This window comes from Saimiri boliviensis, chromosome 14, assembly GCF_048565385.1.
Source record: "Saimiri boliviensis isolate mSaiBol1 chromosome 14, mSaiBol1.pri, whole genome shotgun sequence".
NCBI lineage: Eukaryota > Metazoa > Chordata > Mammalia > Primates > Cebidae > Saimiri > Saimiri boliviensis.
Window position 1 is genome coordinate 51285740 of NC_133462.1, and position 20482 is coordinate 51306221.

At 56.2% G+C, this 20482-nt stretch overlaps 1 protein-coding gene across 3 annotated transcripts; it reads left to right on the forward strand.

The window, feature by feature from the left end:
* Positions 1 to 978: 978 nt before the first annotated feature.
* LAD1 (ladinin 1) lies at positions 979 to 20211 on the forward strand. 3 transcript variants are annotated; one of them, XM_003938268.4, is made up of 10 exons: positions 981 to 1416; positions 12050 to 12193; positions 14155 to 14998; positions 15530 to 15634; positions 16514 to 16557; positions 17924 to 17996; positions 18097 to 18234; positions 18568 to 18654; positions 18957 to 19031; positions 19388 to 20211. In XM_003938268.4, the coding sequence occupies exons 1-10, from the start codon at positions 1337 to 1339 to the stop codon at positions 19391 to 19393; spliced, it is 1596 nt and encodes a 531-aa protein (XP_003938317.1). In that variant the 5' UTR covers positions 981 to 1336; the 3' UTR covers positions 19394 to 20211. The 3 variants fall into 3 exon arrangements, with proteins under 3 accessions (XP_074241156.1, XP_003938317.1, XP_003938316.1); XM_003938267.4 differs by lacking the exon at positions 981 to 1416 and adding an exon at positions 1431 to 1557; XM_074385055.1 differs by lacking the exons at positions 18957 to 19031; positions 19388 to 20211 and having other exon boundaries at positions 979 to 1416; positions 18503 to 18578.
* Positions 20212 to 20482: the final 271 nt, after the last annotated feature.

Sequence of the window (20482 nt, forward strand, 5' to 3'; positions counted from 1 at the left end):
CTGCCTGGGGTCTTGTCAGTGTTCATCTGCTCCCTCCAGTGTCACTAGCAGGGAACTCATTTGATTTCCACAACCTGGAAGGAAGCAGAGCAAGGTATCATCACTCTCACTCCACAGATGAGGAAACTGAGGCAGTTTGCACTAAGTTGCATAGTTCACAAATGTCAGAATCAGAGCTTAAAGTCAAGTGTGCAGGTTACCAGTCCAGTTCTCATGCCCTGGATCTCCTCCCGCTCCTCCTATGCCAAGAAGGAAGGCTCCCTGGAGGAGGGGGTACTTTGGGAGGAGGAATTTTAACAGGCTGACTGTGTGTGTGTGTGTGTGTGTGTGTGTGTGTGTGTGTGTGTGTGTTTCCAGGCTTCTGCCCGGCAGCTGGCTTGCCCTTCGCCATGAGACCTTAGCGCTGGAAGCCTGGAAGGCTGAGGCTGGGCAGTTCTGCCTCGGCTCCCTTTTGATCTTCTCATCTTGGCGCTGGGGGCTGTGCCTCCTTCCTCTCAGGGCAGGAACTGCAGCTGGGCCGATCCCGCAGTTCAGATCCATCAGGGAAGACAAGAATCCTCCTGCTCAGACCCTGACCCTCTCTCAGCCCATCTGAGGCTGGTCCTGGATAGAAAGCACCTGGCACCGCACCAGCCCAAATGCGCACCTGAAGGGAGCCAGGTGGTGCCGGGGGTGCCTGAGCTCTCTCACGGTGCTCCAAAATTCGAGTCCTAGATAACTGTGTTTAATATTTCCTCGGGGGAGAAAAGCTGAGCTTCCTCTGCCCTTATTATACATCCTGCCACTCCAGCCCAAAGTCCAGTATCAGAGAGCAAGGACAGTGCCTTTGACATATTTGTGCTTTCAGGCTGTGGGCACACAAATGGTTGCTGAATTGAGTCTAAGATTATCCCTTTGGGTGGGGCGGGCTCTACCAGGGGCATGCTTTGTGTGCTGCTCAGAAAGCAATGCCCGGTTCATCTCAGCGAGGCCTACTGGGGCGGTGGGCCCGGGGTGGGGGTTCTGAAGCCCAGGAGTTGGGAGGGCGCTCCCCGGGAAGGAGCCCAGAAGGCGCGAGCGCTCTAGACCCGAGATTACGGTACCTGCGCTAACTTTTCCGCTCAGCTTCTTGCCCCCAGCCCAGCTCCCCGGCACCCCGGGCCGCGACACCGCGCGAGGAGGCGGCCCAGCGCCAAGCTGGTCCGACTGGTTCTGAGCAGGAAGTCTCCCGCCCTCGCCCGGGGCAGCCGACCAGCCCCACGCCGGCCCCGGGCGTCCGTCGGTCGGTCCAGCGATCTGTCCGACGTTCCACCCAGCGCTTGCGGCCTCGCAGCCCGGCCGGCCTGGGCTGCGATCAATGCGGCTTTGTTTGGGACGCCCACACCCCAGAGGCCGCTCCCGGGTCGGCAAATCGGAGCGCGGCCGGGGCGCGCGGGGGTGAGATAAGCGGCCATGTGACCCCACCTGGGCGGGCGGGGGAGGGGCGCCAGGTGAGGCGGCGGCCGGCGGGGCGCGGGCGGCCACGCGGGGCTCCTGCAGCATGGCTGTCAGCAGGAAGGACTGGTCCGCGCTGTCCAGGTGAGCGCCGGAGGGAGCCGGGCGGGGCGCGGGGTCCGCGGCGCGCCTTCGGGTCTCCTCTCCCCGGGCACAGGCCTCCTCCCGGCCTGGGACCCTGGCACCGAAGCCGGACCCTGGTCTTGCTGAGACTCGCGGGAGACAGGATTGGGGCCAAACTCGGGACCGCTGAGATTACAGAGTGGGTCTTCTCCCTTCCGGGCCTGAGGCTCCACACTGGGTGCTTGGGGAAGGCTGACGCCCCCTGGGGTCTGGCCCCCCTGTGGAAGGTGGGGGCGGGAAGGAACGATTTGGGGGACTGTGGAGGTGTTCAGAAGTAACCTCCAAGCCTCATTCCTGAGAGAAGCCTCCCTCACTGCCCCCCTGTCTCTGGCGGAGAGGACCCCTGGGAGGTACCCTGCAGCCCTTCTTGGGAGGGGGAGCAGGGAGCGCCGCCTTGGAGGGGTCAGTGAAGAAGACTTGAGGGGAACAGACCCGTTTTCCACTAAGGAGGCTCAAAATCTCAGCATGGCATTTTGGGGTGGCGTCTGGGCAGGGAACTGTAACATAGCTGCCTGCCATCCCCATCTGTGCTGCTGCATTCGGTATTTGTACACTGGTCCCTAAAGGGTCAGGGGATGAGGCATCCTATCCCTGCCTGCTGGACATCCCGTCAGGGTCAGAGAGGCCTGGGCAAAGTGGGTGTTCAGAAGGCAGCACCCCTCGTGGAGACTGGTGACCTCTAGCGACCCCGCTTGGAGCGACCCCGCTTGGAGCGACCCCACACCTCTCCCAAGAAGGCCCCCTGTGAGCATCTTCACTTCACTCCTCCACTCGGCGCCCCCCTCCCCCATCTTGTCCCTAAGGAATAGCCCAGAGCTGGGGCCTGCTTTTTGATCTCTTTCTAGCCAGGCAGACCCTGGCCTCTTGGCCCCTCCCAGGTGGGCATTTGGGTCCTGGCCTTTCTTGAGCCAGGGCTCTCTCTGCAGGTGCAGTACCCTCCAGCTGTCTGGGTCCGGCAGGCCTTCCCCATCAAGGCATCTTTCACAGGTTTTTCCAGTGCTGTAGGACGGACTCTGCCCCACTCCTGCCCTCCTTTAAGGGCTCCAGAACTACCTCATTGTCTCAGGCTTAGCCTCTCCACGGCAGCTCATCCCCGGGGGCTGGGGGGCCACCTCCCCAGACTCTCAAGGCCTCACAGTGCTCTGAAGCGCAGCTGCCCATTAACCCCTTTGCGGGCAGCCCATGGGGTCTAGCAAGGGGAAAATGCAAGCCCCACGAATGGAGGGAACTCAGTGCTCTGGAAGAGAAACCCAGGCTGCTGCAGAGGAAGGTTGTGCTGAGGGTGCCGCTGAGGAGTCAAGGTCTTGGACTTTGCATGTGGGTCAGTGTGCCTGGGGGTTGATAAGGGAGTGTCTTTGCTTCTAGATGTGGGCCTACCTGTGCCTATGAATGCATGCTTATGTCTGTGTGTGTGTTGGGGAGGGAACGTGTGGACAAATGTGTTCATGGCCTGGGAAGAGATGAGACAGCTGCATGGGGAGTTGGTTCTTGTGTGGCTGAGTCTTGAGCTTGTCGTCTGCATGTGTTCAGTTTAAATGTTTATTGAAGACCTCAGTACTGTGCATGGTGTTAAAAATGCAAACCAGGCTGGGTGCGGCGGCTCACGCCTGTAATCCCAGCACTTTGGGAGGCTGAGGTGGGTGGATCACAAGGTCAACAGATCGAGGTTATCCTGGTCAACATGGTGAAACCTCGTCTCCACTAAAAATACAAAAAGTTAGCTGGGCATGGTGGCGCGTGCCTGTAGTCCCAGCTGTTCAGGAGGCTGAGGCAGGAGAATTGCTTGAACCCAGGAGGTGGAGGTTGCGGTGAGCCGAGATCGCGCCATTGCACTCCAGCCTGGATAACAAGAGCGAAACTCCGTCTCAAAAAAAAAAAAAAAAAAAAAAAATGCAAACCAGACACTCCTTCCTGAGAAGTTCATAGTCTGGTGGGATACATGTGATTCTGTATCTGAAAGCAGGCCTGGATATGTATAGGGGGTGTGTGGGGGGGAGGCAGCTGGGGCACCGGAACTTTGAAAATGGGAGCAAGGTCTAGCCTAAGCTTGTCCACTGCTCAGATGGACATGGCCCCATGTGGCTGTAGCCAAGTTCCCATGAGATGTCCAGGGTAAGTGCCAGGGAGGCCCCGGGGAACCAGTCCTGCCACTGGGGCCCCTGGCCGGCCCTCCCTGCCCGGTCCCAGCCCTCACAGGGCCCGTGGGCAGACGCAGCTGCTGCCAACAGTCACCCTGATGAGGCACCTGGAACAGAGGACCGGTCCCGCTCTGCTCCCTGGGGGAACAACAAGCCTCAGCGGGCAGGCAGGAAAGGGCTGTGAGTCACTGTCAACGGAGCCTCCTGGGCTGGGGAGGACCATGCTAGGGTGTGACAGCGTGGTCCCAGGTGGGGAGCTGGGTGGGTAGCTGGGGGCCAGCCTGCAGCCCATCCTTGGCATGAAGCAGAAATTCAAGTCTGCCAGTCCTGGGATGGGGCAGTGGGAGGTGGCTGGCTGGGTGCCCTGGTCAGAGGCCTTGTCCTTTTCTCCCTGGACTGGCCTGGTGACCAGTGAGGCTGGGCCAGGCCTGTCTGCAGGGGGTGAGGGGTGGATCTGAGAGGGCCTGGGACTGAACAGCCAGTGGTTAATCATTTCCCTGCTTGGGCCTCGAGCCGTCCTCCTACCTCCAATCATTGCCCTGGGTTCTCCCGACACCTCTCCCTAGAACTTTGGGGCTGGAAGAGACCTCAGTGACCGCCCCCAACAGTGGCCATGCAGAAGGGGAGCCTGAAGCCTGCCCTGCTCAGGTGTAGAAGACTGGCCAGGGTCATGGCCATGCCCACCCCCATCTCTCCTCTGCCCTCCTTTCCCTAACCTCAGCCCCCAAGATTTGCGAATTATGCTCCTTGAGCCCCAGGGTTCCACAAAATGTTTCTGGGACAGCCTTCTCACTCTCTCCCAGCTGTAAGCAGAGCAGCTGAGCCTTGATCTGCTATATAATGGGCTTCTATCTGTGATTCAGTTTGAGAAAATGAGTTCTACTGTTAAACATGGCTTTTAACAAACACTTCACTTAAATCCCTGCCATCAGTTGCTGCAGAATACGTGGAATTTAGACTTCAGGAAGAAAATGCCCAGTACAGACAAGCTCTCTAGCGGGTAGCAGGGCAGAATGTCCTTTAGAATTATTTAAGAGGCAAAGAGGATCCCCATCCCCAAAGGATGGAGTTAAAGTCTGGAGTGGGGAGGAGGATAGCAGCATTACGCGGCATCACAGAGAGGGATGTGTGTCCCCAGATGAAGGCAGGCGGGGAAGGGAGTGGTGTTGAGAGGGAAGGAGTGGTGGGCAGCTGTCTAGGGCTGTGCCCTCAGCTCGTAGGAGCAGCTGAGCCCCCCCACCTGTTGGAGTCTGAAGGTTTCACCCTGAGCCTGGCTCTGGGGCTCGAAGGTCAGTGTTGCACTGGCCATGGGGTTTCCCTAAACCGCTGCCCTCCCAGGTTGTGCCCTGGGGCCCACCCAGTCCCTGGGTGGGGAATACCACACCTTCAGATGCCCTCTTGGCCTTCTGTTTCCTCCCCTGAATGTTGAGCTGTTGACCTCACTCTGGTTAGGGCCAGCCCTCCCTGGACATCCTTTTCTGGCACTTGGTATCATGGTTAAGAGTAGGTGATTTTGAGAGGCTGATGTAGGTTTAAATGTTGGTTTGTTGTTTTTATTAGCTGTGGGATCTTGGAAAAGTTGTTACCTCTTTTGAGCCGCAGTTTCTTTATATACGAGATGGACAGAGTCTCACTCTGTCACCCAGGCTGGAGTGCAGTGGCACGATCTTGGCTCACTGCAACCTCTGCCTCCTGGGTTCTAAGTGATTCTCATGCCTCAGCCTTCCAAGTAGCTGGGATTACAGGTGTGCACCACCACACCCAGCTAATTTTTTCTCTTTTTAGTAGAGACGGGGTTTCACCATGTTGCCCAGGCTGGTCTGGAACTCCTGGCCTCAAATGATCCACCTGTCTTGGCCTCCCGAAGTTCTGGGATTACAGGCGTGAGCCACCATGCCTGGCCAGTTGTTTTAAAGATGAATGCTATGGGTGTTAGAACAGCTCCTGGTGTTAGAGTAAGCACTCCATGTTAGATGGCTCACTCCCCACCTTATTCCTTTAGTTATCGATTTATTCATATTCACCATGTTCAACAAGCATCCAGCACTGTTTTGAGTTCTGAATTTTTTATTACTGGAGTTTCAACAGCTGTACCCACTGAGGCTCCTCCTGGGAACTGGCCTTTGCCCTTCTGCCCTTTTATTCTCATAACTTGTGCTTGCTGGAGATAACATTTCTCCCCAGGGTTGGGTGGTGCTGCTGAAGGGACTCATTTTCTGCCAGGTGTCAGAGTTGAAGGCAGCCCCGTGATTCCCAAGCAGCAGGGGTGGTGGCCACATCATCTTGGGTGAGCTGTGGGGTCTTAGTATAAAGCTTGGGGACACGAAAGGATGCCTGGGTTCTGAGTCCTGCAGCCCAGCCCTGGAGACCCCCAGGATCAACCTGGGGAGAGAATCATTTCCAAGGAGACCGGGCTCTGAGTGTTCATGCCTCATCTAGATCCTCACAGGAGGATAAATAGGCCACTTCCTCAAGGGTTGAGAGTGGCGTGTGGGAGCTGGGTGGCTCAAGACCCAGGAATCCTGGAGGCTCCACCTCTACCAGCTGTGGGTGTGGTCAGGGGAGAGGCACTTTGGGCTTTGTGGGTCACTTTCTCCAGTATATAGATCCTTCAGCTTTGGGGGGCAGAGCTGTTTCCAGACTGTGGACAAGGGACAAGGGTGCATCCAGAGAAGCAGGGAGCTGGAGATGTGGCCTCACATGTAAGCCAGCAGAAGTTGGCATTTCTGAGTCTTTGGAGCCTGCCTTGTAAGAGAGCATCAGTTTGTGTGTACTGAATGAAGGATGAATGAACAATGAATGTTCAATCTACAAATACCCAGAGCTCACAGGAGTCCTACAGAGGCCCAGGGGAATCTTGTTTTAAGTTCCATGGCCAGGTTCAAAGGGGGAAAGTTGGATTTGGGCCCCTTTCCATCTCCCCTGAGGAAGTAGAGGTGTGACTGACAGGAGGGATTGAGGTTCTCACCAGGAAGAGCTGCCCTGCTGGCAGAATTGGGAGGGTCTGGAAGGTTCTCCTCCAAAGGCATCTCCTTTCCCATGGGGTGATCGCCTTTGCCGGGCAGATTGCCTTTGGGGGAGGTGTGGGCTTTGTGCGCCTCGGCATCCAGGCAGAGGTTTGGTAATTCCTTGGGAGGAGGAGAGCCCAGCACTCCTGAAACGGATGCTGACTTGCTCTTCCACATCTGTCAACACCTGCTGGTGCCAGGTGCCGTGCTGGGCACTGGAGGTGAAAGATGCCCTGTCCTGTGGTGGTTTCCTTCACTGCAGGACAACTTCATCAGTCTCCTTTTTTTTCTTATATAGAGATGGGGGGGTCTCACTTTGTTGCCCAAGTTGGTCTCAAACTCCTGGCCTCCCACCTTGGCCTCCTAAAGTGCTGGGATTACAGGCTTGCACCACCGTGCCCAGCTAGTCAGTCTCAGACCTTCTCCACTCTCCCTTGTTTGCTCGTCCAAAAAAAAAAAAAAAAAAAAAAAAGCGAAACTTAAGATCTGTACATTTATGTAAATTATACCTCAACTCAAACAAGCATTCTTTGAGTCCACATTCCCTCTAGCTACTGTCCCATTCTTTTTTTTTTTTTTTTTTTTTTTGAGATGGCGTCTTGCTCAGTCGTCCAGGCTGGAATGCAGTGGTGTGATCTTGGCTCACTGCAACCTCCGCCTCCCGGGTTCAAGTGATCGTTCTGCCTCACCCTCCCTAGTAGCTGAGATTACAAGCACCTTCCACCATGCCTGGCTAATTTTTGTATTTTTAGTAGAGACCGGGTTTCCCCATGTTGGCCAGGCTGGTCTCGAACTCCTGACCTCATGTGATCCACCTGCCTCGGCCTCCCAGAGTGCTGGGATTGCAGGTGTCATTGCTGCGCCCAGTCGCTACTGTCTCATTCCATTTGCTTCTCAAGAGTTGTTGCTGCTCCTAATTCCATTGACTGGTTTCCATTTACCCCCACCAGTCTGCTCAGGCCCTGGCACACCCTGGCATCTGCTTTTCCTGTGGCACCTGGCGCCTCTGTTCACGATTCCGCCCTGTCCTCGCTCCCCTTGCGCAGCATCTGACTGGGGCCCTCACTCCCCTGTTCATGCCAACACCTTCCTCTAGTTTCCTTCCAACTTCCTGGCTACCGCATCTTGATCTTTGCTTTTCACTGGTTTCTTCTCCTTCGGAACAAGCCAGAAGCACAGCTCTTATCTCCCTCTTGTCCCTCCCCGCCACCACCCAACAGCCCACCACACTCCTCCCTCCCCTGGTCTTCCCCATCTTACTAATGGCAGCTCCAGGAATAGCTCAGGCCCCAAATCTAGCAGTTCTTGATTCTTCTCTTTTCCTTTCCCTCCTCCCACCCAACATCCAACAGCAAACCCTGCGTGGCTGTATCTTCAGACCTTTTCCCGACTCTGTCACTTTTCCCCGTGTTTTCTGTCACCACCCCAGTTCAAGCCACCCTAGTTCTAGTTCTCGCCCGCGTACCTGCAGGTGCCTTCTGACGGGTCCCCTGTTTCCCCTCTCCCCTGGCCCTGTCCATTTTTTTTCATACAGCAACCAGAGAGATTAAAAACAGAGCGATCCTATCATGTCGCTTCTCTGTGTACCACTCTCCAGCACACCTGGAACCAAACCTAAGTCCTTTCCATGGTCTCCAAGGCCCTCTGCGCTGGCCTCCCCTCCCTGTCCAACTTTTCCGTGGGCCACCCTGGCCCCGGCTTCCCATCTCCCCCTGAATAGCCAGCTCCTCACATGTGGTCTCTGCCCTGGCTAGATCCTCCTCCTGGAACACCCGCTGCCAGATCTCGCTCTGCTGCCTCCTCCTCATGAACCAGGTCTCTCTCTCCGAGAGGGCTTCCCCACCCAGCCACCTTCTCTCGTGTCACTCTCTGGTGCTGTTTTGTTCATGGGCTGGTTTCCTTGCCCACGGTCTGACTCCCCCCATGCTGGATGTGTGCTCCGTGAAGGGAAAGACCCTATTGGTCTCATTCCCCGCTGTACCCAGCCCCTGGAATCATGCCTGGCACACAGTAAGTAGGTGCTCAAAAGTAATTTTTTAGTAAATACTGGCTCCATCCAGGAGATGCGGGATCTAGAAAAAAACTCAGAGTGGTCATGTGGTTCATCCTTGTCATTTTACGAGGGAAAACTGACAAAGAGATATGGAAGTGACTTACCCGAGGGCAAAAGGACTTGAAACCAGACCACCTGACCCGGCCTTACCAAAGACTCCCTGAGGAATTGTTTAGGCCCTCCAGGAGGAGAGAAGCTCAGTGGGAACTAGGGCTGGGCAGCCGGAGAGGCTGGGGAGCAAAGACCAGAGAGTTTGGCATCTGGCAGTGGCAAGGGGAGGGCTTGCAGTCACTGCTATAACTCTGGGAGGAAAGACGGAGGCCTTTTCTAGCACCTTTTAACCTGATTCGCAGACAATGCAGGGAGAGCCACAAGGAGGTGCCAGGAAGGGCTTCCCCGGCTGACTTTCAGAGCCTGGCACTGCCCTGTTCACACCCTCTCCTGTCTCCCGGGGTGAAGCTCAGCCTCCCACCCCCAGCAAACCCTGAACCTCGGTTGCTCGGTACCTTCCCTCTGCCTGGACTGCCAGCCGTTCTGTTGAAAGCCTGTGTGTTCCCCGAGATGCAGCCCAGGATCATCTCTTCCATGAGCCTTTTCTGACCATCCTGGCCTAGAGCATTTGTGCTCTCACTCTGCAGAACAGCTTCTGCACTTTGGTGGGGGAGTTCTTGGTGGACACACTTCTCTTTTTCACTAGATCGTCCGTATCTCCAGGGCAGAGACCCTGCCACGTTCTGTGACCCCCACACAGTTCCTGACATGGTGCTGGCCTGTCACCGTCACTCAACTTTCATTTGCTCTTTGGTTGGATTGGAAGGGGTGGGGTGGATGGAAGATGGGCTGGTGGGAGGCGGTGGGTGGATGGCAGGGCAGGTGGATAAAGATGGTGGAAACGGGTGGGTGGCTGAGTACGTGGGTGTGTGAGCGAGCAGTAGATGGATAGACTGGTGGTGGTGGCTGGCTGTAGAATGCCTGGCTGGCTCCACGAATGAAGAGCAACTGGGCAAGAACCAAAAGCAGGGTATGGGGTCCTCTTGCTCCCCAGACAAGTGAAAGTTGTCTGGATTTCCATCCGGATCTGTGGAGCTCTGCGGCTCAACTCTTTCCATGAAGCTTTTTCCATCTGAAAGGTGAGGGAGGCTCCAAGAATCCCTGGGAAGTGAAGGGAAGGTGACAGAGTTTTGTTCCAGGTGTAAGTCTTCCTTTTCCAAAAGCTAAGAAAATCCATGGGGAATTGAGTAACTGAGGAAATAGCTCCATGACTGTACTGAGGGTTATTACCTAAGAATCCCAGGGCTGAAAAGAGAAAGGCGCTTGGCAAGTACATCTGTTTCCTTCAGGCAGGACCAGGCCTGCCCTTCCACATTCCTGGTCACCCCCAGGGAAGGAGGCCCCCCATTCCCATCCTGGGGTCCACCGTACGGTCCACCCCAGTGGTTCCTATCTGGGGTGACTTTGCCCCCAGGGGACATTTGGCAATGTCGGGAAACATTTTGGGTGTCCCAGCTAGGGAATGTACTACTGGCATCCAGCAGGTAGAGGCGGGAGATGCCACTAGACATCCTGTGATCCAGGACAGCCCCAGACACAGAACTGTCTGGCCAAAGTGTCAACGGTGCTGAGCAGGAGAAACCCGGGTCTAATCCAAAGCCCTGCAGCTTTACTGGGAATTTAATAGATGTATAATTTGAACTGTGTTTAAAATGTTACGTTTTTCTTGAGATGGAGTTTTGGTCTTGTTGCCCAGGATGGAGTGCAATGGCATTTAGCTCACTACAACTTCCGACTCCCAGGTTCAAGTGATTCTCCTGCCTCATCCTCCCTACTAGCTGGGATTACAGGCATGTGCCACCACGGTAATTGTTTTCTGTACTTTTAGTAGAGACAGGGCTTCACTGTGTCCTGATATCAGGTGATCCACCTCCTCAGCCTTTCAAAGTGCTGGGATTACAGGGGTGAGCCACCACACCCAGCCTCAAATGTTAAGTTTTTGAGTAGTCACATTAAAAAAGTAAAAAGCAGCCCAGCGTAGTGGCTCATGCCTATAATCCCAGCACTTCGGAAGCCTGAGTGAGGTGGGAGGATCACTTGAGCCCAGGAGTCCAGGACCAGCCTGAGCAACATTGTGAGACCTCATTTCTACAAAAAATTTAAAAATTAACCAGGTGTAGTGGTGCACACCTGTAGTCCCAGCTACTTGAGAGGCTGAGGTGAGAGGATCACTTGAGCCTGGGAGGTTGCGGCTGTAGTGAGCTGTTTTTGTGCCACTGTACTCCAGTCTGGGCAACAGAGGGAGACCCTGTTTCAAAAAAAAAAAAAAAAAAAGGCCGGGAGCAGTAGCTCATGTCTGTAATCCCAGCATTTTGGAAGGCCGAGGCAGGTGGATGACTTGAGGTCAGGAGTTCCTGACCAGCCTGGCCAACATGGCGAAACCCCGTTGCTAATAAAAATACAAAAATTAGCCAAGTGTGGTGGTGCACCTCTGTAGTCCCAACTACTCGGGAGAGTGAGGCAGGAGAATCGCTTGAACCCAGGAGGCGAGGTTGCAGTGAGCTGAGATTGCGCCACTGCAGTCCAGCCTGGGCGACAGAGCAAGACTCCGTCTAAAAAAAAAAAAGAAAAGAAAAGAAATAAAAAAACAGGAAAGAAACAAAAGTAATTTTAATACTCTAGCTCATTTACCCCAATATATCAACAATATTACCATTTCAACACATAATCAATGTACACAATTTTTTCTTTCTGAAACACAGTCTCACCGTGTCACCCGGGCTAGAGTGCAGTGACACAATCTCGGCTCACTGCAACCTCTGCCTCCTGGGTTCAAGTGATTCCCATGCCTTGATCTCCCCAGTAGTTGGGACTACAGGGGTGAGCCACCACACCCCGGTAATTTTTTATTTTTTGTATTTTTAGTAGAGATGGGGTTTTGCCATGTTGCCCAGGTTGGTCTTGAACTCCTGAGCTCAGGCAATCTGTCTTGGCCTCCTAATGTGCTAGGATTACAGGCATGAGCCTCCATGCCTGGCCAGTGTACAGAGTTCTTAATGAGCGCTTTCACTGGTCTTCAAGCTCCAGTGTGTACTTCACACGGCACGCCTCGGTTCACCAGCCATGTTTCAAGCACTTTCGAGCTGCCTGTAGCCAGTGCAGGCCTGGAGGGCGTTTGGTCTCTTCTCCCAGCCCCACAGGAGCCTGCCTCGGAAGGGTCCTGGGTTTCCCGGCGGTGCTGACTCTCTCCTCCCCTCCCCTAGCCTTGCCCTGCAGCGGACTCTGGAGGATGAGGAGGAGCAGGAGCGCGAGCGCAGACGGCGGCACCGCAACCTGAGCTCCGCGACGGAGGACGAGGCTCCCAGGCTCCGCCAGAATGGAGACCGGCGGGCCTCTGCTTCGGAGAGGTAGGTGCTCAGGCTTCGATCCTGAGGGATGGGGAGGGACTGGCTGCCTCGGACTACGGGCAGCATGTTCAGTCTTCCCAGGGCTCTGTGGCCCAGGAAATGAGGCTGAAGGGTGTGAAGACGAAGTTCAAGTTCCCCGCCATCCCCAGACTCAGTCCTGCCAGCTTCTGTCGTCTTCATGACCAGCTGGCTACTGTTTGTTGAGAGCTTCCACGAGCCAATGCTGTGCTGGACGTTTTATGGCCATAGCTTACGTAATGCTCACAATATCCCTGAGAGAGGTATTGTTAACCCATTTCACAGGTGGAGAAGCAGGGCTGAAGAGTGCTTAGGTGACTTGCTGAGATCATGTACCTCAAGAGGGGTAGGGCCAGAGTTTCCTTCCAGATCTGTTAAGCTCCCACCTCTTTCCTTTATCCAGGCTCCCTGCCTCTGGCCCTGACCCTCTATAATTCACTTTTTTTTTTTTTTTTTTTTTTGAGACGGACGGAGTTTCGCTCTTGTTACCCAGGCTGGAGTGCAATGGCGCGATCTCGGCTCACCGCAACCTCTGCCTCCTGGGCTCAGGCAATTCTCCTGTCTCGGCCTCCTGAGTAGCTGGGATTACAGGCACGCGCCACCATGCCCAGCTAATTTTTTTGTATTTTTAGTAGAGACGGGGTTTCACTATGTTGACCAGGATGGTCTCGATCTCTTGACCTCGTGATCCACCCGCCTCGGCCTCCCAAAGTGCTGGGATTACAGGCTTGAGCCACCGCGCCCGGCCTTTTTTTTTTTTTTTTTTTTTTTTTTTTTGAGATGGAGTCTTGCTCTGTCACCCAGGCTGGAATGCAGTCAGCTTACTGCAACCGCCTCCCAGGTTCAAGCAATTCTCCTGCCTCAGCCTCCCAAGTAGCTGGGATTACTGGCACCTGCTACCACACCCAGCTAATTTTTGTATTTTTAGTAGAGATGGGGTTTCACTGTGTTGGCCAGGCTGGTCTCGAACTCCTGACCTCAGGTGATCCAACCTGCCTCAGCCTCTGGAAGTGCTGAGATTTCAGGCATGTGCCACTGTGCCCGGCCCTTAATTTACTTCTGAGGAGAACTCTGGGGCTAGTTTTGCCATCTAGCTTCTGGGATCATGAGGCAGGGAAGAGCCTGGGGTTTACTGAATGCCACTGACGTGCCAGGACTGTGCTGGGCACTCATGAGTTTCATTTTGCTTCCTAACAAGCCCAGTTAGCAGATTTGAAAACTGAGGCTCAGAGTAAGTTAACTCGCCTGAAATCACATGGAGAGCAGGGTGGTGAGGAAGGAAAAGAATCTCCTTGTGCTGGAGGCCAGGTGCTATAGGTTTTGGACAATCCTCTCATGTTGCTTTAGTTTCTTTGGGTCCCCTGAGAAGGGAGAGCAGGACTGTGCTGACCCTCTCCTCTCCTCCCTTCCCCTAGCCTTGCCCAGCAGCAGACTCTGGAGGATGTCCAGAGCTGGGCGGCCCCAGTACCTTTGGCTGCACCCACATAACTGACAGGAGTGTGGAATGGTGCATCGGAAGCCTTAGCTCTGCTCCCAGTTCCCCACCAATTAGCTGTGTGACCTTGGCCACATCCCTGCACCTCTCTAGTCTTGATCTAAGATCTAAGGGCAGCCACTGTGCTGATACCTTTTGACCCCATGCCCCGTGCAGGCTCTGGCACACATTAAAATTGTTATTCAGAGTCTGTTGACTACGTCTGCACATGGAGCAGCTGGACTTCATAGGAATGTATAAGCTTTTAAAAGCATAGCGAGCTTTGTTCAGCTGATACCTTGGAAGTACAAGATATTGAGTGGATACAGGTGGTGGCGAGCTGGGCCGGCCAGGGCCCGACTTCCTCACCTCCTCCTCAGTGGCCCTGGCAGCATCTCCTCTAGGTTAGGGAGACCCAGGATCCCTTCCACCTCTATCCTCTGATTCTGTCTCTCATCTTCTGACTCAGACTGCCGAGCATGGAAGAAGCAGAGGTGCCCGAGCCACTGCCCCCAGCCTCCAAAGATGAGGGCGAGGACATCCAGACCATCCTCAGAACACGGCAGGAGCGGAGGCAGAGGCGGCAGGCAGTGGAGGCTGCACAGGGCCCCATCCGGGAGAGGCTGGAGGCAGAGAAGGGGAGGGACAGCTTGAGCCCTGGGCAGGCCACACAGCAACCCCTAGTCCCCAGGAAGGAACCAGAGACCCCACCTCGCCGGAGACTGAGTCGTGAACAGCGGGGCCCCTGGGCCCTGGAGGAGGAGAGCTTGACGGGCAGGGAGCCAGGAGGGAGGAAGAAAGGGGTTCCAGAGAAGTCCCCAGTCTTGGAGGAATCCTCCACGCCAGAAAAGATGGCACCCAAAAAGAGCCTAGTCTCTGAGAAAACCTCCGTCTCCGAGAAGGGGCTGGCCTCAGAGAAGACGTCCCTACCGGAGAAGACTGCAATGTCAGAGAAGAGAAACAGCTCAGAGAAGAAGTCTGATCTAGAAAAAACCAGTGTCTCCGAGAAGTCACTGGCCCCAGGGATGGCCCTGGGCTCAGGAAGAAGGCTGGTGTCTGAGAAAGCATCTATCTTCGAGAAGACACTGGCCTCAGAGAAGAGCCCAACCACAGATGCCAAGCTGGCCCCAAAGAGGGCCGAAGCCTCAGAGCAGCCCCTGGCGCAGGAACCTCCAGCCTCTGGCGGAAGCCCAGCCACCACCAAGGAGCAGAGAGGAAGGACTTTCCCTAGGAAGAACCTGCCCTCCTTGGCAGAGCAGGGGGCTTCAGACCCTCCGACTGTGGCCTCCCGCCTCCCACCCATCACACTCCAGGTTGGCTGTGTTCCATCCCTCCCACCCTTCCACCCTGCCACCTGGCTGGCCCGGCTGGCCAGTCCCACCCAGGTGGTTCCTGGTTCCCTGGCTGCCTCCATCCTCTCACCTGCAGGCTGGCCTTGGCTGTCTCTTCTCTTCCTGCCTGCTTCCAGCCATGGTCAGAGCAGGGACACTAAGACAGGGGCGGGCTGCTGGAGCTTAAAGGGTCACCAGCTGTGGGGCAGGGAGCCCCTGGTGCTCCCCACCACATCCTCCTCCAGGGCCTGGGCTACCGGACCCCAGCAGACTCATGGGAAGCCTCAGATCCTTCTAGAAGCTCCCCTAGAAAGCTCTGCCTGGTGCCCTGGCCCCAAGGGACTGTGTCAGCGAGCTACTCCCACAGCAGATGAAGGAGGCAGGAGAGAAGGCACAGGGCTGTCTCACTCTCTGCTTCTTCCTGCAGCTCCTGGGATGAGCCATGGGGTCTATGGCTGCCCCGGCCTGGTGGGCCCTAGACCTCTTGTGTGACACGCCCCCTGCTCCTTCCAGGTGAAAATCCCCAGCAAGGAGGAAGAGGCAGACATGTCCTCACCCACCCAGCGAACCTACAGCAGCTCCCTCAAACGATCCAGCCCCAGGACCATCTCCTTTCGGGTGAGAGCCCTGGGCACTTTGGTCTGCGAGTCACTGGAGGGCAAGCAGAGGAAGCCCGCATCCATTACAACATAGGAGCCCTAGGTTAGGTAGGAAGGTCCTCTGGATAGAGAGGAGCTTTGGATTTCCGTGGGTGGCCCGGAGCAGACCAGGCTGTATTCAGCAGAGGAGAGCAGGTTAGTGACCTGGGAGGTGGGTGCCAATAAGCACGAGCAGCCCCACCTAGTGGGCAAAGCCAGGGCGGCAGGAAGACTGGACAGGCAGGGCTGGCCCTGGGTTGCAGGGAGGTCCACACCTGCCTTGTCTGTTTCCGACCTCACCTAGGAGGCTCGCCCAGGAGGGGAGGGGAGGAATGGAGAGCAGCAAGGCTCTCCCTGTGCTCCCTGCTCCGACTGTCCCAATAGTACAAACTCTGTGGATTGGGGAAATCTCAGCTCGCTTTGTCCCGGTGTTTGTTCTTAGTTCTTCTGTTCACTGGGTCGTTCACTCATTGGATATCATGCTTCTAATGTGTGCCAGGCCCTGGAGGGGAGGCTGGAGGCCCAATAGTGACTGGTGCCCCCACAGAGCTCGCGGGCAGTGGGAGGCAGATAGGAAACAGGTGGTTATGGGTGCCCTGAGGAGGAAGCCTGGGGAAAGGCTTCTGACCCAGATTAGTGGGTGGGAACCTGTGTCGTCAGATACAAACACTGTTCTTTAAGGAAGGTTTATCCACATATTTCTCTGGTGGGGGTTGACCCCTGGTAGAAGGGGTGGGAGATCTGAGGGGGTGGGGGGGAGGAGGAAGAGGACATGTCCTGAGAGCCAGGCTCTTCAGTTGAGGGGGCCACCGATTTCCCCAGGACTCCCACACACCAACACCTTTCCTTCTCATTTCAGATGAACCCTGGGAAAGACAGCTCAGAAGCAACCCTAACTCGCAGGTGGGAGGCCTGGAGGCTCTGGTTCTTTCCCATCTGGCCGTGTTCAGGCTATTTTCTGAGTACCTGTACCGACCCTCCTTGTGTCAGGCTGTGCCATAGGGCATATGAGGGGAGGGCGTGGTCCTTGCCCAGGGTTCCAGATCTGGGGGAGGGGGAGGGGGATGGGATTAATAGGAGGGACTCTGCTGGATGAGATGGGACAAGGAGGGGAAGGATTAGGGAGAGCTGCTTGGAGGAGGCAGGGCTGGGGTGGGGCTACAAAGGGGGAGGAGGGTTTAGCCTTGAGGTTGGGAGAGGGAAAGGGGGCTTTCTGGGAGGGAGACCACGAACAGTGTAAGGGAGGGGAAGCCCCTGCTTCAGCAGGCCTGCTGGGGGGCTGCGGGTCTGCAGGTTTATCAAGGATTCCTGGGCTCGGTGGTGGTGATGCGAGTAGCTTGAGGACTGTGCTTTGAAAATAGGATCTGAGAAGCGGATGTGCTTGTGTGTTAGGAATGTCGTCCACTCATGCTGTATTCATCTGCCCCACGAACATTCAGGCTAGGCCTGGGGACTGGGGTAGGGACAGAGGAGGAGGAGTATAAAGGTGAATGCCGCAGCTGCTGCCCTCAAGCGACTCACACTCACCCAGCGAACCTACAGCAGCTCTCTCAAACGCGAGACCATTACACACTGGCCGAGCGGAGAGGGACAGAGGCACAGGACTGTGAACCCAGGGCCAGGAGCTCAGGAGTAGCTGCACCTGCTCAGCCTGTGAGCTGGGGAGGGTGTCACGGAGCAACTGATGTTCCCTGAACTAGCAGGAAGTTTGCACGCATAAAACTGGAGGGAACAGCATGTGAGAAGGCAGAATGAAGAGCGTGGTGTCCAGCTGGCTGGCACACAGGCACACTGTGGGGCTGGTCGGGGAGGGGAGGGCCCAGATCACTAGAGCCCAGTGTGCCGTACCAAGGCCTGCGGGGTCTGAGCTGGAAGGGCAGGATCCGAGGTAGGAGCAGGCTGGTGGAGAGCTCATGGTGGCCGGCCAGGAGAACAGGTAGGTGGCAATTGCTGTGATGGGGAAGGTGGGAAGGAAGGGCCTGCTTCAGGAGTTGTTTTGCTGGGGAAATGATAAGCTATGGAGGAGAAAGGAAGGAGGGACACCCTGGGGATGTCCTATGAAATGGGACGTTTCTCGGGAGTGGAGGGAAATCCCTGGAGTCTGTAAATTTCTCACCTTGGTCAAGTCAACGCAGCCTGCTGTGTGATGGAGGGCCACGTTCTCTGCCACAGTGAGGACGTGTGATGGGGCTCCTCCTCAGGCCCTGGGGGCAGGCCTGGTCTCCCTGGGTGTCTCACTTGGCCCCCTGTTCCGTCTTTCATCCTGCAGCGCCAGCGTGAGGCTCCCAGCCAACACAGTGAAGTTGGGAGAGAAGCTGGAGAGATACCACACGGCCATACGGGTGGGTGGGGGCTTCTGCGAGGGGCGGCGGGGCAGGAGGGGCAATGGGCGTGGCCCTTGCCCTCCCGCAGGGGTCAGCTGTTGGTGTTCTTGGTCCCCAGAGATCGGAATCCGTCAAGTCTCCGGGCTCCTCTCGCACTGAGTTCTTCGTGGCCCCTGTGGGTGTAGCCAGCAAGCGCCACCTCTTTGAGAAGGAACTGGCGGGTCAGAGTCGAGCGGAACCAGCCTCCAGCCGGAAGGTGAGGGGCTTAGGCCCCACAGGGTCCTTAGGCTAATTAGCCTTGAAGTCTCTAAGGCCTGAGTCTTGGCCGTGGCAGTGCTGGAAAACTCTGTTTTCATATGTCAATTAATGTTGGCAGAACCTTCACTTGAGTTCGCATTCATGTTCCTGAGCCTGTCTCCTTAGCGGGGCACACAGCTCCCTGGGGGACGGGGAGGGTTGCCCTGGGTATATGTGGCATGCACTGGATGCATATGGGAGTGAGGGAGAGTCCTATCCCGTTCCAGGGCCTCTGAACATGCTCGCTGCCGCCAAGGGCCCCAAACCCTGAGATGGAAGGTTCTCTTTTTAGGAGAATTTGAGGCTCTCAGGGGTTGTGACATCAAGGCTCAACCTGTGGATCAGCAGGACCCAGGAGTCCGGAGATCAGGACCCCCAGGTGCCCTCGCCCTCCCTGATGTCTCTTAACTGTGGAATCTTTGTGGTGGGATGATCGGGGACAGAGGAGGGACAGCAGAGAGAGACTGAGTCATTTCAGCAGTGGAAACAGTGGGGATGGGTGGGCGTGCGGGTCAGACTCCAGCAGAGAGCAGGGCTGGGTCTGGGTTCCTTTTCTCTTTTGGGAAGAGAAAGGACGTCCTGGGATGGTGGCTGGGCCTGGGGGATGCTGGGCCTGGGGGATGCTGGGACCCTCAGAGCCTGGCCTTAGTGCCTGGTCTCCACCCTGATGTCCTCAATCAGGAGGCACAGAAAGAGTCGGCTGCTACCAAGAGGACTCAGTGGGGAAAGAAACCTGACTCCTCGCTGGACGCTGAGGTGAATGGTGGGGAGAGGCCTCGCCCTCCGGGGGAGGGCCGCAGTGCACCGTGGGAGACCCCACCGACCCCTGTGCACATGCTAATTGGCCTGCAGTCGCATGGTCCACCCAGAACGCGCCATCCCTACGCGTGCAGGCTGGTCTGAGCCAACCGTGAGAACAAGGTCGAGCCCTCAGCTGGCTGCGCTGCCCGCACCTCTGCAGAGTCCCCGCCCCTCCAGCTGGCAGATTGCAGGGCTCTGACCCATTGTGGGTGTGAGGCTTGGGCAAAGGGATGCCTTCCTGTCCAGTGGCCCCCTTCCCCTTCCGTCCTGAGCACCCCCCTGCCTTGTGCTAACAACCCTTTGCCCCACAGGTGTGACAAGCTCTGTCAAGACAGACCTGCCCGTCTTCGTCTCGAGGGGCCTCCCTCGTGCCCGGCCCCTGCCTCTCAGCAGCACCCCTGCCTCCTCTCATTGCCCCTGTTCCCTTTTTGCCTCTGGATCTGTTTGGGCAGAGCCTCTGGGGTCTGGAATATTTGCAAGACTCAGCCAGCTCCTTCCCGGCCCAGCCTCTCGGGGCTGGAACCTTCTCGCCTCACTGCAGGCGCAGCGGATGCTGGGACCCAGCCTCTGCCCGGGGCACAGCCGGGGCCTGTGTCCTGGCCAGAGGCATCTGCTCCTTCCTGCTCCCATCCAGGGTCGGGGCAGGGTGTCCTCGAGAACTCCAGAGTCACCTGTCTCGTCGGCTCCCAGCAAGTGTCTCTGAGTGTCTGTGATGTCTCCATCACTGAGCCCCGGGCCCACCCGTCTTGGTTCCTGGGATGGGTGACCTGTGCCCAGCCACTGAGGCCCACTCTGGTCGGACTGGGAAGGAGCTGCCGTTTGCCTGCCACGTGCCCCTACTGTGTTCTCCCCTCCCCTCCCTGGCCTGCTGCCCTGGCCAGGAGCCAAGTGCCTTTGTGTGTGCAACCACTTACCCTGTCTCTGAAAACCCTATTCTCAGGAAGAATCTGATAAACTCATTCACTCTCAGGTGCAATTTTGACTGATGAGAACTTAAAAGTGATTTCCTCTCTTTAGACTGCATTCTAGCCTGGGCAATAAAGCCACACTTTGGTTCTCTCCCTCTTCCTCTTTCTTCTTCTCCTTCATTCTTTTTTTTTCTTTCTTTCTCTCTTTCTTTCTTTCTTTTTTTTTTTTTAAAGAAACAGTGATTTCCTCTCTAGAGGCCTTGCTTTCTAGCAGAGATCATCTGAAGTGTGTGAGGATTATTTTGGCTGGGGTGGAGGATCGTCATTTTCCTAGTCCCCACTCTTCTCACATTAAGGTGGTGGCTTGCCGCCCCGCAATCCGAGCTTGGCAACAGGAACTGCCCCATACAGAGCCAGGCCTATCCTTTCCCCACAGACTCCCTCCAGCCCCCGCCCCCATGCTCCTAACATCATGGCCCCTGTGAGCTTGGAGAATGA